Here is a 21,243-nt window from a genome sequence, read left to right as displayed (position 1 = left end):
TTTGATAACCCACAAGGTATTCCTCCGGTGTCCGGGAGTTGCATGATTTGATGGTCATAGGAACATATACATTGACATGCAGAAAACAATAGCAATAAACTGACACGATCATATGCTACGTTCATAGTTTTGGGTCATGTCCATCACATCATTCTCCTAACGATGTGATCTCGTTATCAAGTGAGAACACTTGTCTATGGTCAGGAAACCTTAACCATCTTTGATCAACGAGCTAGTCAACTAGAGGCTCACTAGGGACAGTGTGTTGTCTATGTATTTACACATGTATTTGAGTTTCCAATCAATACAATTCTAGCATGGATAATAAACGATTATCATGAACAATGAAATGTTATAATAACCGATTTATTATTGCATCTAGGACATATTTCCAACAGGATAGGGTTTACTTGTCGGGGTTCGAGGAGGCAAGACGGTGAGGAAGTAAAAAGCGTGGAGTGACCAGTGCACGACTTCCAATTTAAGAAGACGACGGTCGCACGATGTGTGGCTGACAGCGAGGGCCTGCCGCGTGTGTGCATTAAAAGTTAGGTGGACGGTTGCCACGCGTCCCAAGATGGACGATTCGCAAGCGTGTGCCCGTCCGTTGGACGTTGGTGTGGTGTGGACGCAAACCGAGCAGAGCAGATGTCTGCTTCGGAAATGAAGCTCACCGAACGCCAAACGAACAACATTGGGAATGCGGCCACATGTTGGGCCGTGTCAACTGTCCGTCCAAACGGATACGAACGAACAAGAAAGGTTCGCGCGTTGGACTTGGCCTCATGGGGCGATGGCGTGCCCGTGCGTGAGTGAGTTGGCATGATAATGGACAGCAGTGGACTGTGGACAAGTGTCCCTCCCGCTTGTGAGTTGCCACCGCGTGACACCTCCCTCCATCCTCTTCCAATTTCCCCTCGCACCCTCTTCCCGCCCCGTTTTCCCTCCACCAAACCCCAATATATCCCCTCCCCTCTCGCTCAACCTCCCTCCACACCCCCAAGCCCCGCTCCGATCCACGAATCCCCCCGACCGCGACCTCCAATCCAGATCCACCCCCGCCCTCGCGCATGGCGCACCCGGCAGCGGACCGCCGCCTGCGCTCCTCCCCCTCGTCGCGCTGCGACCACGAGCACCACGGCCGCTTCCTCCGCCCCGGCGCGCTCGCCAGGCTCCGCGACTCCAAGATCGTCGCGCGCTCCCTCCGCTCCGCGGCCTCCGCGCGCCTCCTCCCGCCCTCCTCCCCCTCGCCCGCTCCCCCGTCGCCCGCGCCGGCGGCGGGCGCCGTACCCCACTTCTTCTTCGGTGGGGCGCGGGGCGGCATGCGGTACCCGCTCCGGAAGAAGCTCGCCGCCGCCCGCGGCGTCGTTTTCCTGCCCCCGCCTCCAATGTCCCCGGGCGCCCTGGAGGCCTTCCTCGGCGCGTTCGCCGCCGCGCCGTCCGAGCTCCTCGCCGCCCACTGATACGTCGGTCGATTCTTCTGCGGGTTGCGTTCGCGGCGGCGCAGTCGGAGCTGGATACTGCGTACAGAAGACCAACTGCTGTGCCGCTCAGCTGCTGTCCAAGGCTTCGTTAGATCTGTGTAGATGCTTCTCTTTCTTTTTAGGAACTGCAGCCTTCCTTTTCAGATGTAGGAAGTGCAACCTTTGGGGGTAGAAAATATCTGCGTAATCTTTTATGTAAAAAAAAGAATCTTCTGTAATGTTTGGATCTGCATCCCTGATTGCTCTACCAAAAATGGTCCATCAAGCATATGTACAAACAATTAAACATGGCAAGCACAAAGCTCATGCAAAACTGCTTCAGTTTTCATTTAGTTGGATGCATCGATGCCTCCACCGTGCTCCTGATGGGATGCAACTGTTCCTTTCTTACACAACCCGACATTTCTTTCATTGCACAGTAAGTACTTTTTTTTTTGCGGGCATTTCTTCCATTGTATTTAGACAACCACTAATACATACAACACCCCAAAACAACACAAGAACAGTCATCACTAGCCCTTGCTTAGGTATTTACTCGCAAGGGCGACAGACTTGGCGTCGATATCATTCATCAAGTAATCCCTTTCTGCACGGCGTCGGTGCTGCCTCTCCCTCCTGGCCCTCTTTGGTGCCAGCCTTGCGTCCCTTTCCACATACGCTAGCCTGAACCTCTCCGCGATCGGTATTTCAGGAGGAGCATTTGGACGAGGTGGAGCAGCAACGGCTCTTCGAGGAGCGGCAGAAACTGCCCATGTTTTTGGATCAATGTCTTGTACCACTGAATGATCCAGTGGTACGCTTGCCAATGCTTCACTTGGGGTCTTGGATCCACCGAGGTCAAGGAGTGATGGCTTCGGGTTGACGATAACACGAGGACACTCTGCGGCGAGAATTTCCTTTGAGTTCTCACCTATCTTGGGCTATAAGACACAAAAGATGAAACATAAGGGTCACATTACTTGATTGTGAAATGCAAAATTCATTGTTCGGAGATGAGAGAACTTGCATGCTTACCCAAACTAGCCATCTTAAAGATTGCGCGCCACTGCCGAAATCAACTGCTTCGAGCTCCTCCCATGAGTCCTCTTCAAGGGTATTCAGTTTGGGTTTCAGGAGATTGACACACCCACGGGCAGTGAATTCGCTTCTTGGACAACCTCTGCAATAAAGGGATTTAAGCCGTTTTCATATCCTGCTACATGGAATACTATGCAGTCAAATTGAAAGCCGCAATAATCGCCAGCAGGGACAAGGTAGGGAGAGAGAGAGAGAAAGAGCAAATAACAACTTCCTTCCAGGGTTTGAACTAGTTAAGCATGTACGACAATCTATTTTTCAATTCCAAACTGCACATTTCATTTCAGTAACTCGAATGTTTACAGAGAGCACACATGGTGCATGACAATGTACTTACATATTGACAATTGACACCAAATCAAATGAATCATTTTTCCATTTGCTGATTGTCAGTTACATATGAAGAACAAGCTAATTTTAAGTTCCTAATTGCATAAATTTGACTTCAGCAACTCCAACACTCGAAATCTAAAAGCCCTGCACTTGCAAGTTTCATGGGACCGCTGAATTCAACGATGTTACAACCTTACAGGTAGGAATTGATCAGTGCACCCACACACTTGACTTATTCACAAAGAATTGAGGCAAAACACATGGCAATCACAAGCAACTAGATGATATAAGTAAAACAGCGCTATAAACTACTCCCTCCATTCCTAAATATAAGTCTTTTTAGAGTTTGCACTAGGGAACTACATACGGATGTATATAGACATAATTTAGAGTGTAGATACACTCAATTTGCTCCGTATGTAATCCCCTAGTGAAATCCCTAAAAAGACTTATATTTAGGAACGGAGGAAGTATAAAGTAACCCTAAGCTTGTAGATGCATTTAATTGGAGGTCATACCCGCATCTTAATATCTCCAGGGATGGGCAGTGGCATATAATTTCTGAAACGGCAGCAACAGTTATTTTTTCACAGCGACTGCAAAGGAAGATTTGTCATGAATATAATGCAACCACAAACCGGACTGTCTGTTTAGCTTTCACAAAATAATAGCTGACACATAGCACCAAAGCTTACCTAATATCAACTGCCCATAAGTTACTACAAGTATGTGCCACAGTAGCCAGGCCAACGTCAGTAACCTCAGACCCAGATATATCTAGGATCTTCCAGGAGCTATCAACAAGAGAAACCAGAACATCGTCATTCAGTAATCTCCTCCTCCTTGCGATAGACAGAATTGCCAACTGTATCATACAATTAACTATTACTGTTACATCTTACATGTATAGGTATGAGCAGATAATAATAACAGTGTGTTGAAGAAAGTAACACGATATGCAGTAAATATACCATCAATATTTCACTAATACCTAAATTGGCACTTCAACTGAACATCAGACATGAGTATTCTATAAGCAAGTCACAAAAAAAAAACTCATCAAACAATCTTTCCCTAACTGTTGCCCAATAGTTGAATCTTGCTGTCTTCGCTTCTAAAGTTCCTAATTTCAAGGTGTATGTCTTCTGTGCTATTTACCTCATCAAGATTCATGATTCCACATCATGCATAGAAAGCGAAGTATAGATTTTCAGTGTTGCTTAAATACATTTCCGTGTCTGAAGTGTTACAAATAAAGCAGAAAGAGACTTTACTATGTAGCAGAAGAAATCGGCATTTCAAACCACCGTCCATAAGGAATAACAGGGGGAAGTATGTAACCTAATAGTACTGGCAGGCACAAGGTTCTTGTGGTTGAAGTCATGGAATCAAGCCCCCATTCTGATGCTCTCCTTCAAGAATACATACATTGTTCCTCCTACTTTTCATAGTTTTTGTTTGATTATAAGTCTAAAACTACCTAGACGAACAACATATATTCCCCAATGGCTCACTTTCTCAATTTACTGGGTTTCAACTAGAAGTAAAAAATGAACTTAGCTATTTAAGTAATTATAGATCTGGAGTACATAGTGTATTTGGCATTAGGGTCAAAATGAAGACCACAGATGTAAATAGATACCTTTATGTGGGGTGGAAATAACTCAGTAAATTCAGAAATATCATTGATAATATCTTCAAGATGCTGACCAAGGACGCCAATGCACAGACTGACCAATTTCCGAGGCCTGGCCTTCTTCATGGGAGAATCTGAATTAGTTCAAATTTAAAATCTATCATCAAATCCACAGTAAATTCTAAAATAACAAGAAACAGAACTCAGTTGTTCCAATCTATATGCCACCGGATGAAAGTCAACATCAATGAATTAACTCAACCCCGAAATTAACTTGTTGGAACTTGCAAGCGCATGCACTCTAGTACCTAGAAACAAGTGAGTCCTGCAGTTCTTGTTGCTTGCTGCAAGATGAAACTTATTAAGCATTCCACCTAGACGCCATTAATAATGGAACAGTCGAACTGAATCTTGAACCACATCCATTGCACCTTCCCTGGAGACCAATGCCCTCATCTGTTTTACCACCTCAGAGAGCTCACGGTCTATTTTCCTATCCCAGGCTGAGCAATTAACATAAACATCCCATGCTCACCCTGAATTTAAGATGGATTTCATTGCTGAACTACATGATATCCTTGAATCTGCTTCTTATCCTATTATATGTTGTGGAGATTTTAACTTGGTTAGGGGAGACCAAGATAAAAGCAATGGTTTACTGAATCAACAAAATACCTTCTTGTTCAATGGCTGGATCAATAGATGGGGGCTTATGGAGATTTCTGTCTCTAACAGGAAGTTCACTTGGTCCAATAATCAGGGGTCACCTATTTTTGCTTTACTAGATAGGGTGTTCACTTCTGTGGACTGGGATGCCCATTATCCTTTATCCTCTCTTACTGCCCTCCCCAGGGTTGGTAGTGATCACACTCCTCTGGTTCTAGATACTGGGGCTAGGAAAATTTCCAGCCCTAAGATGTTTCGTTTTGAGAAGTGGTGATTGTCCCAACCTGGTTTTGAACAGGTTGTCAATGATGCCTGGAATTCTATTTCTGCATCTTCCAGCTCTGCTGATAACTGGATGGTCAAAACCAGGGTCCTTAGGAAAAAGCTGAAAGGCTGAAGTATTAATACTGAGAGCTATAAGAAAAAGGAAAAAAGCCCTCCTTATGGAATATGACATTCTAGATGTTCTATCTGAATCCCAACAATTGTCAGTTGTGGATTTTGATAGGATGAAAGAGTTAAAAAAAGAGTTGGAAGAGATTTGGAAGGAGGAAACTGCCCTCTCGCAGAGGTCTAGAGATAGAAATTTTTTGGAAGGTGATCGCAACAATGCCTACTTCCATGCTTTAGCTAATCATAGACATGGGAAAAATCATCTCTCGGAGTTGGTTGGGCCTGATGGGGTGGTTACTGAAACTCAGGATACGCTGAGAGTTGCTACTGATTTTTATAAATATCTGTTTGCCTTTGAACCCAAACCTGATATCCATTTGGATCCTAACTTTTGGGCTGAGGGAGACCTGGTTTCTGAATCAGACAAATGTAATCTTGAAAGACCCTTTTCTGAGGAGGAAATTAAGTAGGCCATCATGAGCTCCTATGCTTGTGGAGCCCCTGGTCCTGTTGGATTGTCTTTTCTTTTCTATCAAAAATTCTGGGATCTTATTAAATCTGACTTTATGTGGATGGTTAGGGACTTTGAGGAGGGCTCTTTGGATATCCAGAGGCTTAATTTTGCTCTTATCACTCTTATCCCCAAAGTCCCTCAAGCCAGGGAGATGGCAAACTTTAGACCTATCAGTCTTAGTAATTGTGCGGTTAAGATTTTTTCTAAGGCTATGACTACCGGGGCTTCTCCCCTGTGTGACAAACTCATATCCTTGAATCAAACTGCTTTCATAAAAGGGAGATTTATCCTGGAAAGTGTGGTGATGGCCCATGAAGTTATTCATGAGGTCCATAAATCTGGTGAAGGCGGGATAGTTTTGAAGCTTGACTATGAGAAAACTTATGATAGAGTTAGTTGAGATTTCCTCAGAGAGATGCTCCTTTCTAGGGGCTTTGGTGAGAAGTGGGTTGGTTGAATTTATAGTACTTTGCATCAGGGGACTTTTCAAGTTAGACTTGATGATACTAATTTAGTTGCTGATGTTTTTACTAAGATGCTTTCTAAGGCATCTAGTCATGGTCCGATTGCTGGTCTGCTTCCTCAAGTGATAACTGGTGGGATCATCAGTTTGCAATATGCTGATGATACCATCTTGTTTTAAAAGACTCACTGGAGTATGCTAGGAATTTGAAATGGATTCTCACATGTTTTAAGAAGTTGTCTGGATTGAAAATTAACTTTCATAAAAGTGACTTGCATACTTTGAATGTGGAGGAGGATATAACTAAGGATTTTGCACAGATTTCCTGCTGCCAATTTGGGGATTTCCCCTTTAAGTATTTAGGGGTACCCCTTCCTTTAAAAAAACTGAGGGAAGACCTGCAGCCTATTATTGATAGGATTATTAAGAATATTGCTGGGTAGGTATCTCTCTTATAGAGGCAAATTAATTCTTCTTACTACCTGTATTGCTAGTATTCCCACCTATCTTATGTCTATTATGCAATTTCCTAAATGGACCATTGATGACATCACCTCTCAAATGTCCTATTTCTTTTGGGGAAACATGAGGGAGGTCCATAAATACCATCTAGCTAATTGGGGTCTGATCTCCAGGAGGAAAGAATTTGGGGGTATGGGAGTCCCTAATTTTAGGGAGTTCAACATGGACTTGTTGGCTGGCCTCTTGGGGTAAAAGATACTATGATGGTGTAGATAAGGACTGGAAAAAAATCTTAGGCTATAAATATGGTATTGATAAACCAAATATTTTTTGGCCTAAACCTGGTGTGGGCTCTCCTTTTTGGAAGAGTGTCACTTGGGCCTTAGGGGCTGCAAAAATATTCTAGAAGTGGTCTCCTGGCAATGGAAGGAATATTGCCTTCTGGCATGACATATGGTATGGAGATTGCTCTCTGAAAACTCTCTTTTGGGACCTTTTCTCAATTTGCCAGCAGCAAGATGCCTCCCTTGCCCAGGTCTGGGATGGTGAAAACCTTCAGCTAACTTTTAGGAGGTGTGTTGATGATTATCTGTTGGGAAGATGGTATGCCCTGTCTAACTTGGTTAGTACATATACATTCTTTCTGATTCGGCTGATTGTCCCATTTGGACATTGGAACCTTCTGGCAAGTATACAGTTAAATCTTTTTACAAAATGATCAACTTTGGAGGGGTGTCTTCTGATATTAAAAATTCCATCTGGAAAATCAAAGTCCCTCCCAACATCCATGTTTTCCTTTGGCTTGCCTTCTACAACGAATGTTTGACTAGGGATAATTTAGCCAAGAGAAGGCATGTTGATGATGGTACTTGTGTTTTTTGTTCTAATCCTGAATCAATTCAACACCTGTTATTTTATTGTGTTATTGCCCATGAGACCTGGCTGATTATTGCTGATGTGTGTGGTATACATGTGCCTTCTGGCTTTTCTTACTTGGCTATTTCCTGGAAAAAAGGGAAACCTCGTGAGGCAGATAATTTAGTGACTTCTGCCACTTTGTGGAGCTTATGGTTGTTGCGAAATGACTTTGTCTTTCAGGGGAGGAAGTGGCGAAGTATGCGCCGTGTCCTGGATTTGGTGGGGGACATGATCAGGCAATGGAAAATCTTGTGTTGAGAGGCCCAGGGTGCTCTTCTTCTCCGGTGCATAAGGCTGCTGGATCGGCGGAGAGGGGAACTGCTTAGGATAGCTTGGTAGCCTATATTGCTGGAGGGAGTGTGTGTTTTGAAGCCTTCATGTTATATCTTTGTTGCTCCTCCCTCTCAGCATGGCATGTAATAACTTTAATTTCCTCTGGGTAGACCTTCTAGTGCCCATCGTATGTATCTGTGACAGACTGACAACTATCTCTCGCTGTTGCCGAGAGCTGCTAAAACTTGGTTGTGCTTTGCCTTGGCTTGACTAAAGTTGGGGCGGGGGGAGACCCCTCTTATTTAAAAAAAATCCCATACTCAGCGCTAGAAAGCAGAAACATCCCATCTCTAAAAGAAAGATAGCACAATTTCAAAAGGAAAAGAAAAAAGCTAGCAGGAACTCTGATTATGCAGACCCTAAGCGCGCGCTTTATTATAAACCAATGAATGGTACGCAACCATGACTGACGGCACATAGAACACATGATTTAAGGAAATCATGGATCACAGGGAAAAGAAAAAGGGAGCTCACATAAGTTGGCCGCTGGCGGCGTGCTCGCGGGCTTCCGGCGGGGCGTGACCTGGACGCCGCTGAACGACGCCGCGAGCTCCGCGACCACCGACTTCCCCTTCTCCATCGCCTGTCAAACCCTTCGGAACCGGGGAGGGCTAGGTCGAGGGCAGGCGGTGCTGGGTGGGCGCTGCGGCCGTCGGGGGAGGAGCAGGAGGAACCGACGGTGAGAGGCGGCGGGGCGGCGCCAGGGGGGGAAGCGGTGGCGGCGGAGATGAAGCCGGTGGGGGCGGGGAATCGGGAGCTAGGCCCGCGGCCCGATACCAGAAAGAAGAAAACGGTTCGGCCTCCTCCTTCCTCCCTCCCGTCCTCGAGCCCCCGACCCTTCTCCCTCCACCCTCCGCCGCGGCAGCCCCCGACCCTTCTCCGAGATCCGGCCACCTCCGTCCTCCGTACCCCCAGCACGCCTCCTCCGTCCACCGCCCGGTCGTACGCAGGCCGATCCGCCGCCGCGTCACGACAGCGGGCCCCGCCGCTAGCGAGCAATGGACCGGGTCGGCAGCGGCGAGAAGCACCTCGAGGACTGCACCGTCGCCAAGTTAGTCACCCGGCTCTCCCTCCCTCCCCCCCTGCCTCCTGCCTTGTGATTCTTGCTGCCGCTTCGGTCACGATCGCTGTGGTGCCTGTCTAGGTGTGGGATTCGCGGGCGCCCGCTAGGTGTTCGTTGAAATGCTCCAACGGCAGCAATTCCACGCTCTTCTGTTTTTTCTGTTTGAGGGGCAGAGACGTCAGGGTTTCTTGATCCATGCTATGATGTCACAACATACTGTAGAATCAGAAATGGTGTCGCATTCACGAAACCTCAGCTTATGGACATGGTACGATGTAACCTTTTCCCGAGAGTAACTCATGGATGTGAATGTGATTTGGGCATTAGGCGCACTATGCCTTCAGTTGCTCTACTGCCATATTCCTCAACCATCACCCTTTTTTTGGGTACATCCTGTGAGAAGTGCACTGGCGTATGGTCACATGCTATATATTCGGGATGTTCACGGCTATATTAGAATAATAATGAATTGTGTTAACAGTGTGCAGTTAAAAGTGCCTTGAGCATGGGCTGTGGATTTGTAGACTTTGCTTGGAATATGTGAGATGATGAACTTACCGTATGCTAAGGTTAGCACCAATAAATGGTATGTTTGGATTTGTAGACTGCAGATATATGTCTAGAAAAGGATGGGCTATAACCGCTAAGTGTTTGTTGAAATGCTTGAACGCCAGGAATTCCCCACTCTCTTTTATGTATTTCCTTTGATAGGTAGAGACGTTGGAATGGCACAAGCCCCATTTCACACATTTTCCTGCGTGGCTTGGATTTAACAGTTGCATTATGTCTAGTTCCCTGTTTTTAGGATAGTATTTCACTATTTCTTGATCCATGCTATAAGGTCACAAAATACTGCAAAATCAGAAATGGTATCAGATTCATGAAATCTGAACTTATAGACATAGTATGATACAATGATGCATCTTTTTCCCATAGTATACTCATAGATGTGATTTGGGCATTAAGCACACCATGCCCCCAGTTACTCTACTGTCATATTTCTTAATCATCAATGAGATTTTCTGGTACATTCTCTCTGTGAGATGTGCACCGGCATATGGTCTTATGCTATAGGATGTGTGGTAGAGGCTAGGGTTCTACCAGGTTTCGGACGTAGGTTGTAGGGGTGGAAGTGCGGGCTGCGAGGTTGGGGGCGCCGGCGCCGGCGGCGGGGCGCCGTCGCGGCGTGAGAGAGAGAGAGACGGCTAGGGTTTGGGGCTCTCGTCTCCTGAGGGAGACGACAACAGAATATACTGTTTATTGTCTGATTAATATCGAAGGGGTACATGTGTTTATAAAGGAGGACAGCCTCCACTAAACCCTAGATAACTTGGACTCTAAGTTGGACTCTAATATAACTTGGACTTCTAAGATAGGTAAGATAACTTGGGCTAAGCCCGTAATTAACCCTGCCCATTGGGCCTCCTCCGTTGGTACGTTGTACCAGTCATAACATCTCTCCCCGCCTTCTCAAACAGCTCGTCCTCGAGCTGAACATCTGGAAACTGCTGGCGGAAATCGTCGAGCTTCTCCCAAGTCGCTTCCTCCTCTGGCAGGCCGGTCCATTGTACCAAGACATGCCAGACGCCGCGACGTTGCTGAGCCTGTAGCACCTTCACCACCTGTGCGGAAGTTGGAAGGAGGCGGCCATCCGAAGTAGGAGGAAGGGCCAGTGTCGCTGCAGGAGGGTCCCCGCGGTAGGCCTTCAGTAAGCCGACATGGAAGACGTCGTGGAGGCGAGAACCAGCTGGCAGCTCCACGCGGTATGCGAGTGTGCCGACACGCTCCAGCATACGAAAGGGACCGGCGTAGCGAGGTCCCAATTTGCGCTTGGAGCGCGGGTCCAGAGACTGCGTGGTCCTGTGGAGGAGGCGCAACCACACCCAATCGCCCACCGCGAACTCCGCCTCGCGATGATGAGCATCGTAGTACTTCCGAGCCAGCTGCTGTGCTTGGAGAAGACGCTGGCGTGCCTCAGCCAGAATGTCGTCGCGGGTGCAGAGTAAGTCGCCCGCCGTCTCGGACCGAGCCGTCCCAGGCTCGTAAGGGAGCATCGCCGGAGGTGGGCGCCCGTAGACCACCTCGAAAGGCGTGGTGCGCAGGGCGGAGTGATAGGAGGTGTTGTAGCAGTACTCCGCCCACGCCAACCAGTCCACCCAAGCTCGTGGACGATCACCAGTAACACAGCGCAGGTACATGGCGATCACCTTGTTGACCACCTCAGATTGGCCGTCTGTCTGAGGGTGGAACGCCGTGCTCATGCGGAGCTTCACGCCCGCCAGTCGAAAGAGATCCCGCCAGACATGTCCCGTGAACACGGGATCACGATCGCTGACGATGGACGACGGAAAACCGTGGAGGCGGACGATGCCGTCGAAGAAGGCCCGCGCCACGGAGGCGGCTGTATATGGATGACCCAGGGCGATGAAGTGTGCGTACTTGGAGAAGCGGTCAACCACCGTGAGGATGACGGACTTGCCGCCCACCTTGGGAAGGCCCTCGATGAAGTCCATGGAAATATCCGTCCACACTTGGGAGGGTACGTCCAGCTGCTGCAGTAGACCCGCGGGTCGTAGTGTCTCTGTCTTGTTCCGCTGGCACGTCACGCACGACCGCACCCAGTTGCGGACCATCGCGCCATCACCGGGGATGTAAAAATCAGCACGGAGACGATGGAGAGTCTTCTGCACGCCCTCGTGCCCTGCAGAGTGCGCCAAGGTCAGGACCTGTTGGCGCAGGTCGCCATGGTCGGGCACGAAGATGCGGCGGCCATGTAGGAGTAGCCCCTCGTCCAAGCGCCAGGGCGCGTCCAGCTCGCCGGCGTCAAGGCGCTGGCGCAGGCCCTGGGCGTCCACGGCCGTCGAAGTTGCCCGGCGAATGTCGTTGATGAAGGCGAAAGATGGCCCGGAGCGAATGCACATGATAGTGCTAGCCATGGCGACGTCCTCCGCGACATCCTCAGTGTCGCAGCGGAACAAGGCGTCGGCGACCGTGTTGAGACGGCTGGGGCGGTACTCAACGGTGAAGTCGAAGCCAAAGAGCTTGCTGATCCATTGGTGTTGCGGAACTGTGGAGAGGCGCTGGTCCAGCAAGAACTTGAGACTGTAGTGGTCCGTGCGCACACGGAATGACCGGCCCCAAAGATAAGGCCGCCAGTGGCGTACCGCCTGAACCAGCCCAATAAGCTCGCGCTCGTAGGCCGCGAGCTTGTGATGGCGAGCGGCGAAGGGGCGACTGAAGAAGGCGAGCGGTCCCTCGCCCTGGTGAAGGACGGCGCCGAAGCCGATGCCAGAGGCGTCGCAATCCACGATGAAGGGCATATCAAAGTCCGGCATCTGGAGGACGGGTCTCGTCGTGAGCGCCCGCTGGAGAGCCTCGAATGCCGTAGTCGCCTCCTGGTCCCAGGAGAAGGCGTCGCGTCGAAGGAGACGCGTCAGTGGCGCGGCGATGAGGCCGAAGTCCCGGATGTACTTCTGGTAGTAGCCGGCGAGGCCCAAGAAGCCGCGGAGCGCCCGCAGTGACCGCGGGATCGGCCACGCGGCGACGGCGGCGACCTTGTCCGCGTCCATCGCTACCCCGTCCGCCGAGATGACGTGCCCCAGGTACGCGACGGAGGTCGTGCCGAACGAGCGCTTGAGGTGAAGACGATGCGCTCGAAGCTCGTTGAAGATGATGGCCACATGTTGTAGATGCTCCGCCCAAGATGCACTGTAGATGAGAATGTCATCAAAGAAAACAAGCACAAAGCGGCGCAAGTATGGGCTGAGCACGTCGTTCATCAGGGCCTGGAAGGTCGCCGGCGCGTTGGAGAGGCCGAACGGCATCACCAGGAACTCGAAGTGGCCATGGTGAGTGCGGAACGCCGTATTCTCGATGCCGTCAGGGTGCATGTGCACCTGATGGTAGCCCAAGCGAAGGTCGAGCTTGGTGAAGAAGCGTGCTCCGTGTAGCTCGTGCAAGAGCTCATCCACGACGGGGATGGGGAACTTGTCCTTGGACGTCAGGGCGTTGAGGGCGCGGTAGTCGATGCAGAAGCGCCATGTGCCGTCGGACTTGCGCACAAGGAGCACCGGGGCGGAGAACGGCGATGTCGAAATCCGGATGATGCCCTGCGCGAGCATGACCGCCACCTGACGCTCGAGCTCGTCTTTCTGCAGCTGAGGGTACCGGTACGGACGCACGGCTACAGGTGCCGTGTCCGGCAGCAGGTGGATGCGGTGGTCACAGGGCCGCACGGGAGGGAGGCCCTGTGGCTCGTCGAAGATGTCGCTGTGCTGCTGCACGAGGTCGGCCAGGAGGGGATGCGCCTCGTCCAGTGCGGACGCCATCAACTGGAGCTGTGGAGTCACGGCGCCGGAGCCGCCGATGCCTGTTCACTGAACGCGACGGCCGCCCTCGCGCCAGAAGATGAGGGACAGCACATCGAGGTCCCAAAGGATGGGGCCGAGAGTGGACAGGAAGTCGATGCCGAGGATGAAGTCGTAGCAGCTCAGGTCGATGCCGACGCAGTCGATGGAGAACGGCTCGTCGCCGATGAGGACGGGAACCTGCCGCGCCACCCCCTGGCAAGCAAGGCGGTCCCCGTTGGCGACGGTGACGTTGAACTTCTCCGAGCCCGTCGGTTGGAGTGCGAGGCGACGCAGGGCGTCCCCGGACAGGAAGTTGTGCGTCGAACTCGTGTCCACGAGCGCGGTTAGACGCTCCCCGTTGATCGTCACCGGAAGCAGCATCGTCTTTGCCGTCTTGATGCCAGCCATGGCATGAAGGGAGACGACGAAGGCGGTCGCGTCGACCGGCCCGTAGGTCGTGACGCCGGCCTCGGAGAGTGTGGTGGCGTCGAGCTCCGCGGTGAGGGCCTCCACCTCCGCGTCGTCGACGGTCTCCAAGTAGAACAGGCGGGCGCACGTATGACCCGGCGCATACGACTCGTCGCAGTTGAAGCACAGGCCCTTGCGGCGCCGCTCAAGCTGCTCGGCCGACTTCAAGCGTCGGAAGGTGCGTGTCAGCGCGGGGGCAGCCGCCGTAGCGGCCGGCAGGGCGGGGCGGGTCGGGGAACGCGTGCCGCGGCCCGGGAACGCCTGCTGCAGGGCGTTGGCGCGCTGCTCGTACGCGCGTGCGTAATACATGGCCGTCTGCAGGTCCTGGGGGTCGCGCATCTCGACGTCGATGCGGATGTGGTCGGGAAGGCCGCCGACGAAGAGCTCGGCGCGTTGGCGAGCCGTGACGTCAGGCGCATGGCAGGCCAACGTCTGGAAGCGGTCGGCGAAGTCCTGCACCGAGGTGGTGAAGGGAAGGCGACCGAGCTCGGCCAAGTGGCTCCCACGTATGGGGGGGCCGAACCGGAGGAGACACAGGTCGCGAAAGCGCTCCCATGAAGGCATCCCGCCCTCGTCCTGCTCGAGGGCGTAGTACCAAGTCTGGGCGGCGCCACGGAGGTGGTAGGAGGCGATCCACGTGCGGTCGGACGCCATGGTCCGCTGCCCCCTGAAAAACAGGTCGCACTGATTGAGCCAGTTCAGGGGGTCGACGGTGCCGTCGTAGGTGGCGAACTCCAGCTTGGTGAAGCGGGGTGGCTGTTGCACGTGTGGCGAGGCCGCGTAGGTGCCCTCGTGACGGCCCAGCGCGGCGGAAGGAGAGTGTTGCGGCACCACGGAGCTCCCGGCGTACGGATCAGTGTACCCGCCGAACCCCCCGAAGGTGGAGGCGGGTGGCTGCAACACCGTCGGCTGTAGTGGCGCCGTCGTGTAGGTCGGCGTGTCCATCCACGTCGGTAGCGGGGACGGCGACGGCGGCCACCGGACCTGGGTGATCGGCAGGCCCTGGGGCACGACAGTCGCCGGGGGCGGTGGCGCGAAGGGCGCCGCCGGCGGAGGCGGTGGTGGCGGGGTTGCGTACGGAGCCTGGAGGAGAGTCCGGAGGTTCGAGACCGCCAGGTTGAGGTCGCGGATTGCCGAGGACATCTCCGCCGGGGAGAGGATGGGGGCGGGTTCGGCCGCCAGGGCCGCGGGACCGGAGGCGGCCGGACCTAAGGTGGCCGGCGGCGTTGAGTGGTGCGGCGGCGGCGGGGGAGGCGGTGGTGGCGGCGGCGGTGGTGGTGGGAAGGTCCGACAAACTCATCGAACCCAAGCTACCTGATACCAAGTTGGTAGAGGCTAGGGTTCTACCAGGTCTCGGACGTAGGTTGTAGGGGTGGAAGTGCGGGCTGCGAGGTTGGGGACGCCGGCGGCGGGGCGCCGTCGCGGCGTGAGAGAGAGAGAGAGACGGATAGGGTTTGGGGCCCTCATCTGGAGACGACAACAGAATATACTGTTTATTGTCTGATTAATATCGAAGGGGTACATTGTGTTTATAAAGGAGGACAGCCTCCACTAAACCCTAGATAATTTGGATTCTAACTTGGACTCTAATATAACTTGGACTTTAATATAGGTAAGATAACTTGGGCTAAGCCCCTAATTAACCCTGCCCATTAGGCCTCCTCCGTTGGTACGTTGTACCGGTCATAACAATGTGCACGGCCATGTTAGAATAATGAATTGTGTAAACAGTGTTCAGTTGAAAGTCCAGTGAACATGCGCTGTAGATTTGTAGACTTTGCTTGGAATATGTGAGATGGTGAACTTACCGTGTACTTAAAGTCAGCACCAATAAATGGTATGTGTAGTTTTGTAAACTTTGCATATATATGTCTAGAAAAGGATAGGCTATAACCAGCAGCTCTTGAGGCAACAGTTTTGCTTGGAACATGTTATGCTGATACAGTTTTGCATGCGCATGCAGTGCCCTCGGAACTTGGGTCTTCTCTGTTGCTGGTGCTCTCCTTGCCATTCCTGTGGGCATAAAGAGGAAGTCCTTCGCTCCGCTCGTGTTCTTTGGCACTACTGGAACTATGCTTGACATCATCATGGGCATTAGCCAGTGTGAGAGGGAGCATGCTGAGCGGCAGATGAAGCTTTTAGAAGCGCAGAACCTTGCAACAAATGCTTCAGTAGAGGGTGAAAGCTTGACTGATTCATTTACCAATGTGGATAAGTGAAATGTGTCCTACTGTGGGTTTTCTTTGATGAATTTCCTGAGTTTAATAGTCATGATCCTTTGGAAACATTGTTGTTCTTCCTATTTCCAAATAATATGTATTGAAGCAATGATCAGTGTTAGTAAAGATGACAATTGAAAGGCCATCTAAATCCCTTATGTGTTCCTGGGGTCGATGACAGGTGATTATGTTGGACTAGCGATTTAATCGAGAATATTATGCAGATATTTAGGATAATGGGTCAGGGCCCATTACCGCTCGTGAATCTGATTTTCTTTCCTTTTTTGTCCTTTCCAGGTTTTAAGGGTGTGCTTTATCTTTTTTTCTTCTAGGTTTTCCTTTTTTTTTTACTTCAGTTTTCTTTTGTCCATTTTCTTTTTCTTTCGTTTCTTCCAGGTTCTTTCTTTCTTTCTTCTTTCCATATATAGTATTTTACGCTCACGAATATTTTTAAAAGTACACAGTGAATAATTTGAAATTCACGACGAGCATTTTCAATTACACAATGAGTATTTTTATTTTCACATATAATATTTTGAGAATACAAACATTCCTTAATATTTAAATTTGATTCAACAATATTTGTAAGAATATATTATCGAAATATGAACATAATATCATATGAATTATGTGGTATTTGGGCCGTTACTGAATCCAGCCTACGTAGGAGCTCAGGGCGTCCTCGTACCAGCTAGGCCGCAGCCCGCACCGGCCCAAGCCGCTCAAAAACACAACGAATGTTACAAATTTTCCCTCAGAAAAAAAAGTAGAGAAGAAAAAACACAAGCTCTCACCACACCCCGCCTCGGCCGCGTCTAAAACCCTAGCCCCCGCCGCCGGCGAGCGACGAGATGATGGACCAGCGGTGGCGCCCGACGGTGAACGAGCGGGAGTTCATCGAGCAGGCCCTCCAGTCGGACCTCCGAGTCGACGGCCGCCGCCCCTTCGACTTCCGCAAGCTCACAATCTCCTTCGGCAGGTACCTCAGACTCGATCCCCTCCCCCTTCTCCGACCGACGGTTTGAGCTCAGGGAGCTCCTCTGCTCGCGCGCGCGTCAATGTCTGGCTGAGGTCGCTGCTGAAATCTGCAGGGAGGATGGCTCGGCGGAGGTGCTGCTAGGCGAGACGTGTGTGATGGGCTATGTGACCGCCCAACTAGTCCAGCCGTACAAGGACAGGCCGAACGAGGGCACGCTGGCCATTTTCACCGAGTTCTCCCCCATGGCCGATCCTGCCTTTGAGCCGGGACGACCCGGGGAAGCGGCGATTGAGCTGGGCCGTGTCATCGATCGTGGCCTAAGGTGGTCTCTGGATGGCTGTTTGGTAGTAGTATTTCTATTTGCCAGAGAGTTTAACTGTGGAGTTTAATCAGGATTCATTTCTGGTCGGTGCGTTGTTGCAGGGAGAGCAGAGCCGTGGATATGGAATCCTTGTGTGTTGTTGCCGGGAAGCATGTCTGGTCGCTGCGCGTCGACCTTCACATTCTGGACAATGGGGGGTAATGGGTTGTACATTGCCTACTGATGTAATGTAATTAGTGAGTGAATGCTTCTGGGTAGAGTGCTAACCGCGTGGAATGGTATGGATGTATCTCTCAGGAATCTCATTGATGCAGCTAACATCGCTGCATTGGCAGCTTTGTCTACATTCCGGAGGCCTGAATGCACGGTTGGTGGGGATGATGGTCAGCAAGTCACAGTACATGACCCTGAGGTACCTATATAAGGTGTTATATTGTATATTCTCCAATTTGTTGTGTCGCTATAATGAGAAGTAGCAAATTTATATGACTTACAGAGCTTCCTGTAATATGTATCACAAACACAACCCTGTTAATAACTATCACATGCTGGTCCTGTCATTTACACTGCCATGAAATTTATCTTATGTTTTCACCTTTAATGTATTTCACAGGTCATGGATCCACTTCCCCTAACAATTCATCATCTCCCCATAGCTGTAACCTTTGCATATTTTGGTGACGGTAATATCATGGTATATTTCAAAATATGAAGGCGTGCCATAGCAATTATCATGTTGCTCTTATCTTCTGACAACAATATTTGGCTGAATTTTTTGCATGTAGGTTATCGATCCAACATACAAGGAAGAAGCTGTTATGGGAGGAAGGATGACAGCTACAATCAACTCGAATGGTGATGTCTGTGCCATTCAGAAAGCTGGTGGAGAGGGTGTCATGTCAAGTGTTATCATGCAGTGTTTAAGGATTGCTTCGGTTAAAGCTGCTGATATAACAAGCAAAATAACGACCAAGGCAAGTCAAGCTGTATCACTATATGGCGTTACAATTTGGTATCTGCTTTAATGTTTTATGAAATATGAAACTATAGCAGGGGTTGTGAACTGGGAATGAGGTTCATAAACTCTATAATTATGGATTTGTGGTTAACCACTCTGACATGTAAAGTATTTAATCAACCCATTAAGTTTCATACTGAAACCCGTATCTAACTTGAAAAGGGTAACAAAACGATGATAGGAATGGAAAGTTGACATTGTGCTGGTCAGGCACATGGCAATTAGAAAGCACCGATATGGCAACATCGGTTGTGATCCTGTGCAGTACGTACGGAATACAGGGATACGTGGGATACATGTATCCCCAAGTATCCTTTTTGAAAGTTATAAAAAGGGCTAGGCGTTAATTGCATGTTTTGCCACCTTTCTGACCAAAGTGCACGCTTAAGCGCAATTCTGTACACATTAACCGCATCAAGCGCTAAGCGTTTTGCTTGTTTTGCTACCGCCTTAGAGCCTAGGCGTGTCTTTTCTGATTTAATAAACCAGCCTACCCCAACTTGTTTGGGACTAAAGGCTTTGTTGTTGTTGTTGTTTCTGGTTTAATAAACGAAGTAAAACAAATAGCGATAGGCTGGGATACCGGGCACTGGGCAGATACGGCTGTGATATGGGCAGGGAGGGAGATGGGAATGATGGCCACTGGCGACGAAGGAGATCCAGGTGGGGATGAAGGAAGGTCGCTGCCAACAAGAAAGAAGCTCTGGGCAGGGAGAAAGATGGGGACTCTGTCCGCCAGCAAGATTCAAGCAAAGGAGATAGGGGCAGAAGCCACCGATGAGCAAGAAAGTACATGTGGCGGCACAGTCATTATCTCCTGTTCTGCGGCGCTTGCATAGTTGGAGCAAAGGGAGGCAGAATGAGAATGGGAAAGGATGGAGGAGCTGACTTACTGGGTTTTCTAAAATTGGGCCGTAAAACATATGCACTGCTCAAAGTCCCTTATTAATGGAACTTCGACAACATATATTTAGTACTCTTTGAATGAGCCTGGTGCATAGTAATCATGTGATTTTCTGAACTTTGTTCTATTTTAATGATCAGATATGCATGTCATTCTAAGGATCAAAACCCATGTTATTCCTTTTTGTCCAGGTTGATCAGTACACTACTGAAAAGGCATTGCAGAAAGTAAAGCGAACTCCAGCATCAGTGGCTAAAGAAGTTAACGTTCCTGATGTCACTATGAAGGAGAGCACACATGGTGCATTGGAAAACCAAACCTCGAAGGCACTCAATGATGGTCAGCAGATAAGTGAAGGTGATTACGACCATCAAAATACAAAAATGGTTTCACCCTTGACTGCAGACCGAACTGTTAAACACAAACAAACATCCATGTTCATTGGTGTCCCATCAAATTGGTAGCTACTGGAGTGCTGCACTTCTCTAAATCCGAGCATTAAATAGTCGCTTGATATAAGTTTTGCCAACTATCCTGATTTTTGCAATGTAGGGGTCCATACTCCAAAGGAGTTTCATTAAGCTCCCTCAAAATCTCTCGGTTGCCTGGTACTGTGAATTGTGTTTGCCAGTTATTTTCATTTTTGTCTAATTGCATGATCTGAGTGCTTACTACCTATAATGAATTTCCAGACAGTGGGTCCAAGCTTCAGTTTTCAGTTCTAATCCTCACTAGCCATGAAATATGATATACTAAAAGTGCTGAAACATGTGTTCCGTATGATAAGCATGCTTCGGCTGAGTTAACTAATTCTGGATTTTTTGTTCTCTTAACTGGACAAGAACGATTCTTTGTTATGACATGCATACACATCCTTCTGAACTCTGGAAAATTTCCTTGCAATATGCAGATCCACCAGCTGTAGCAAATGACGAAAAGCATGAGGACGCCGAGCCAATGTTGACTGAATCTAATCCAGAGGTGAAAATTGTATCAAATTCTGGAAGTGCTGGAGAGTCGGATGAGGTCAAGGAAAGCAGATCAGCGGAGAGTCTAATAGATGCTGTCAAACCAAAACATAAAAGGAAGAAGAAACAACATGGCAAGAGTTAGATTGACTGTAGCCTACAGGTCTTAACTGCATGATGGTTGGTTGCAGACAGAGTTAGCTAGCTTTCTTATTTTCTTGATGATGGTGCACGTGCTACAGTGGTACATTATTACAGTAGATTTTAAACAACGAGTAATAGAGCTATCTTTTGCTATGCCATTCCTATAGTTTCCGATTGTGCCTTGCCGTTCCGTCTAGGAGCCCATCTCCAGCCACTTATGCAAAAGCTCCAGTCGAAAAGAAAAGAAAAGAACTGGTCTTGGGGGGCGGGGGGGGGGGGGGGGGGGGGGGGGGGGGGGGGCGGGGACGGACGGACGGACGCAAACAAGTGGTCTCGCAGCCACTTGGCCCAGTACAACCTTTGATGTACAATTATGACCATCCTTCTGGTAATACATGCTTTATGTGACATGAAATGGTGTATAACAGATTAATTCCAAAAGTGTTTACTTTTGATTTGTTTTTGTATCACAAAGACAGTATATTAACCATGTGATTTTTGGTAAAAAGATGCCATATATTGAAATGGAT

General features: G+C 49.6%; 4 protein-coding genes across 6 annotated transcripts; 3 read left to right on the top strand and 1 right to left on the bottom strand.

Moving 5' to 3' along the window:
* Window positions 1-1,005: 1,005 nt before the first annotated feature.
* Window positions 1,006-1,702, top strand: LOC123412120. The gene has a single exon (XM_045105066.1). The coding sequence runs from the start codon at window positions 1,071-1,073 to the stop codon at window positions 1,461-1,463; it is 393 nt and encodes a 130-aa protein (XP_044961001.1). The 5' UTR covers window positions 1,006-1,070; the 3' UTR covers window positions 1,464-1,702.
* Window positions 1,703-1,787: 85 nt separating this feature from the next.
* Window positions 1,788-8,859, bottom strand: LOC123412119. Its single transcript, XM_045105065.1, has 6 exons — window positions 8,754-8,859; window positions 4,537-4,664; window positions 3,590-3,759; window positions 3,413-3,490; window positions 2,499-2,643; window positions 1,788-2,404 (listed from the first exon to the last, which is right to left on the bottom strand). The coding sequence occupies exons 1-6, from the start codon at window positions 8,857-8,859 to the stop codon at window positions 1,997-1,999; spliced, it is 1,035 nt and encodes a 344-aa protein (XP_044961000.1). The 3' UTR covers window positions 1,788-1,996.
* Window positions 8,860-9,240: 381 nt separating this feature from the next.
* LOC123412121 lies at window positions 9,241-16,529 on the top strand. The gene is made up of 2 exons (XM_045105067.1): window positions 9,241-9,330; window positions 16,123-16,529. The coding sequence occupies exons 1-2, from the start codon at window positions 9,278-9,280 to the stop codon at window positions 16,376-16,378; spliced, it is 309 nt and encodes a 102-aa protein (XP_044961002.1). The 5' UTR covers window positions 9,241-9,277; the 3' UTR covers window positions 16,379-16,529.
* Window positions 16,530-17,139: 610 nt separating this feature from the next.
* LOC123412118 (exosome complex component RRP45A-like) lies at window positions 17,140-20,871 on the top strand. Of its 3 annotated transcripts, none has more exons than XM_045105062.1 (9): window positions 17,140-17,357; window positions 17,470-17,679; window positions 17,781-17,876; window positions 17,977-18,091; window positions 18,293-18,373; window positions 18,465-18,653; window positions 19,793-20,061; window positions 20,154-20,209; window positions 20,512-20,871. In XM_045105062.1, the coding sequence occupies exons 1-9, from the start codon at window positions 17,230-17,232 to the stop codon at window positions 20,712-20,714; spliced, it is 1,347 nt and encodes a 448-aa protein (XP_044960997.1). In that variant the 5' UTR covers window positions 17,140-17,229; the 3' UTR covers window positions 20,715-20,871. The 3 variants fall into 3 exon arrangements, with proteins under 3 accessions (XP_044960997.1, XP_044960999.1, XP_044960998.1); XM_045105064.1 differs by having other exon boundaries at window positions 19,793-19,958; window positions 20,512-20,685; XM_045105063.1 differs by lacking the exon at window positions 20,154-20,209 and having other exon boundaries at window positions 19,793-19,958.
* The last annotated feature ends 372 nt before the right edge of the window (window positions 20,872-21,243 follow it).

The sequence above is a fragment of the Hordeum vulgare genome, chromosome 7H (assembly GCF_904849725.1).
Source record: "Hordeum vulgare subsp. vulgare chromosome 7H, MorexV3_pseudomolecules_assembly, whole genome shotgun sequence".
NCBI lineage: Eukaryota > Viridiplantae > Streptophyta > Magnoliopsida > Poales > Poaceae > Hordeum > Hordeum vulgare.
This window is presented reverse-complemented; position numbering and strand designations above follow the sequence as displayed.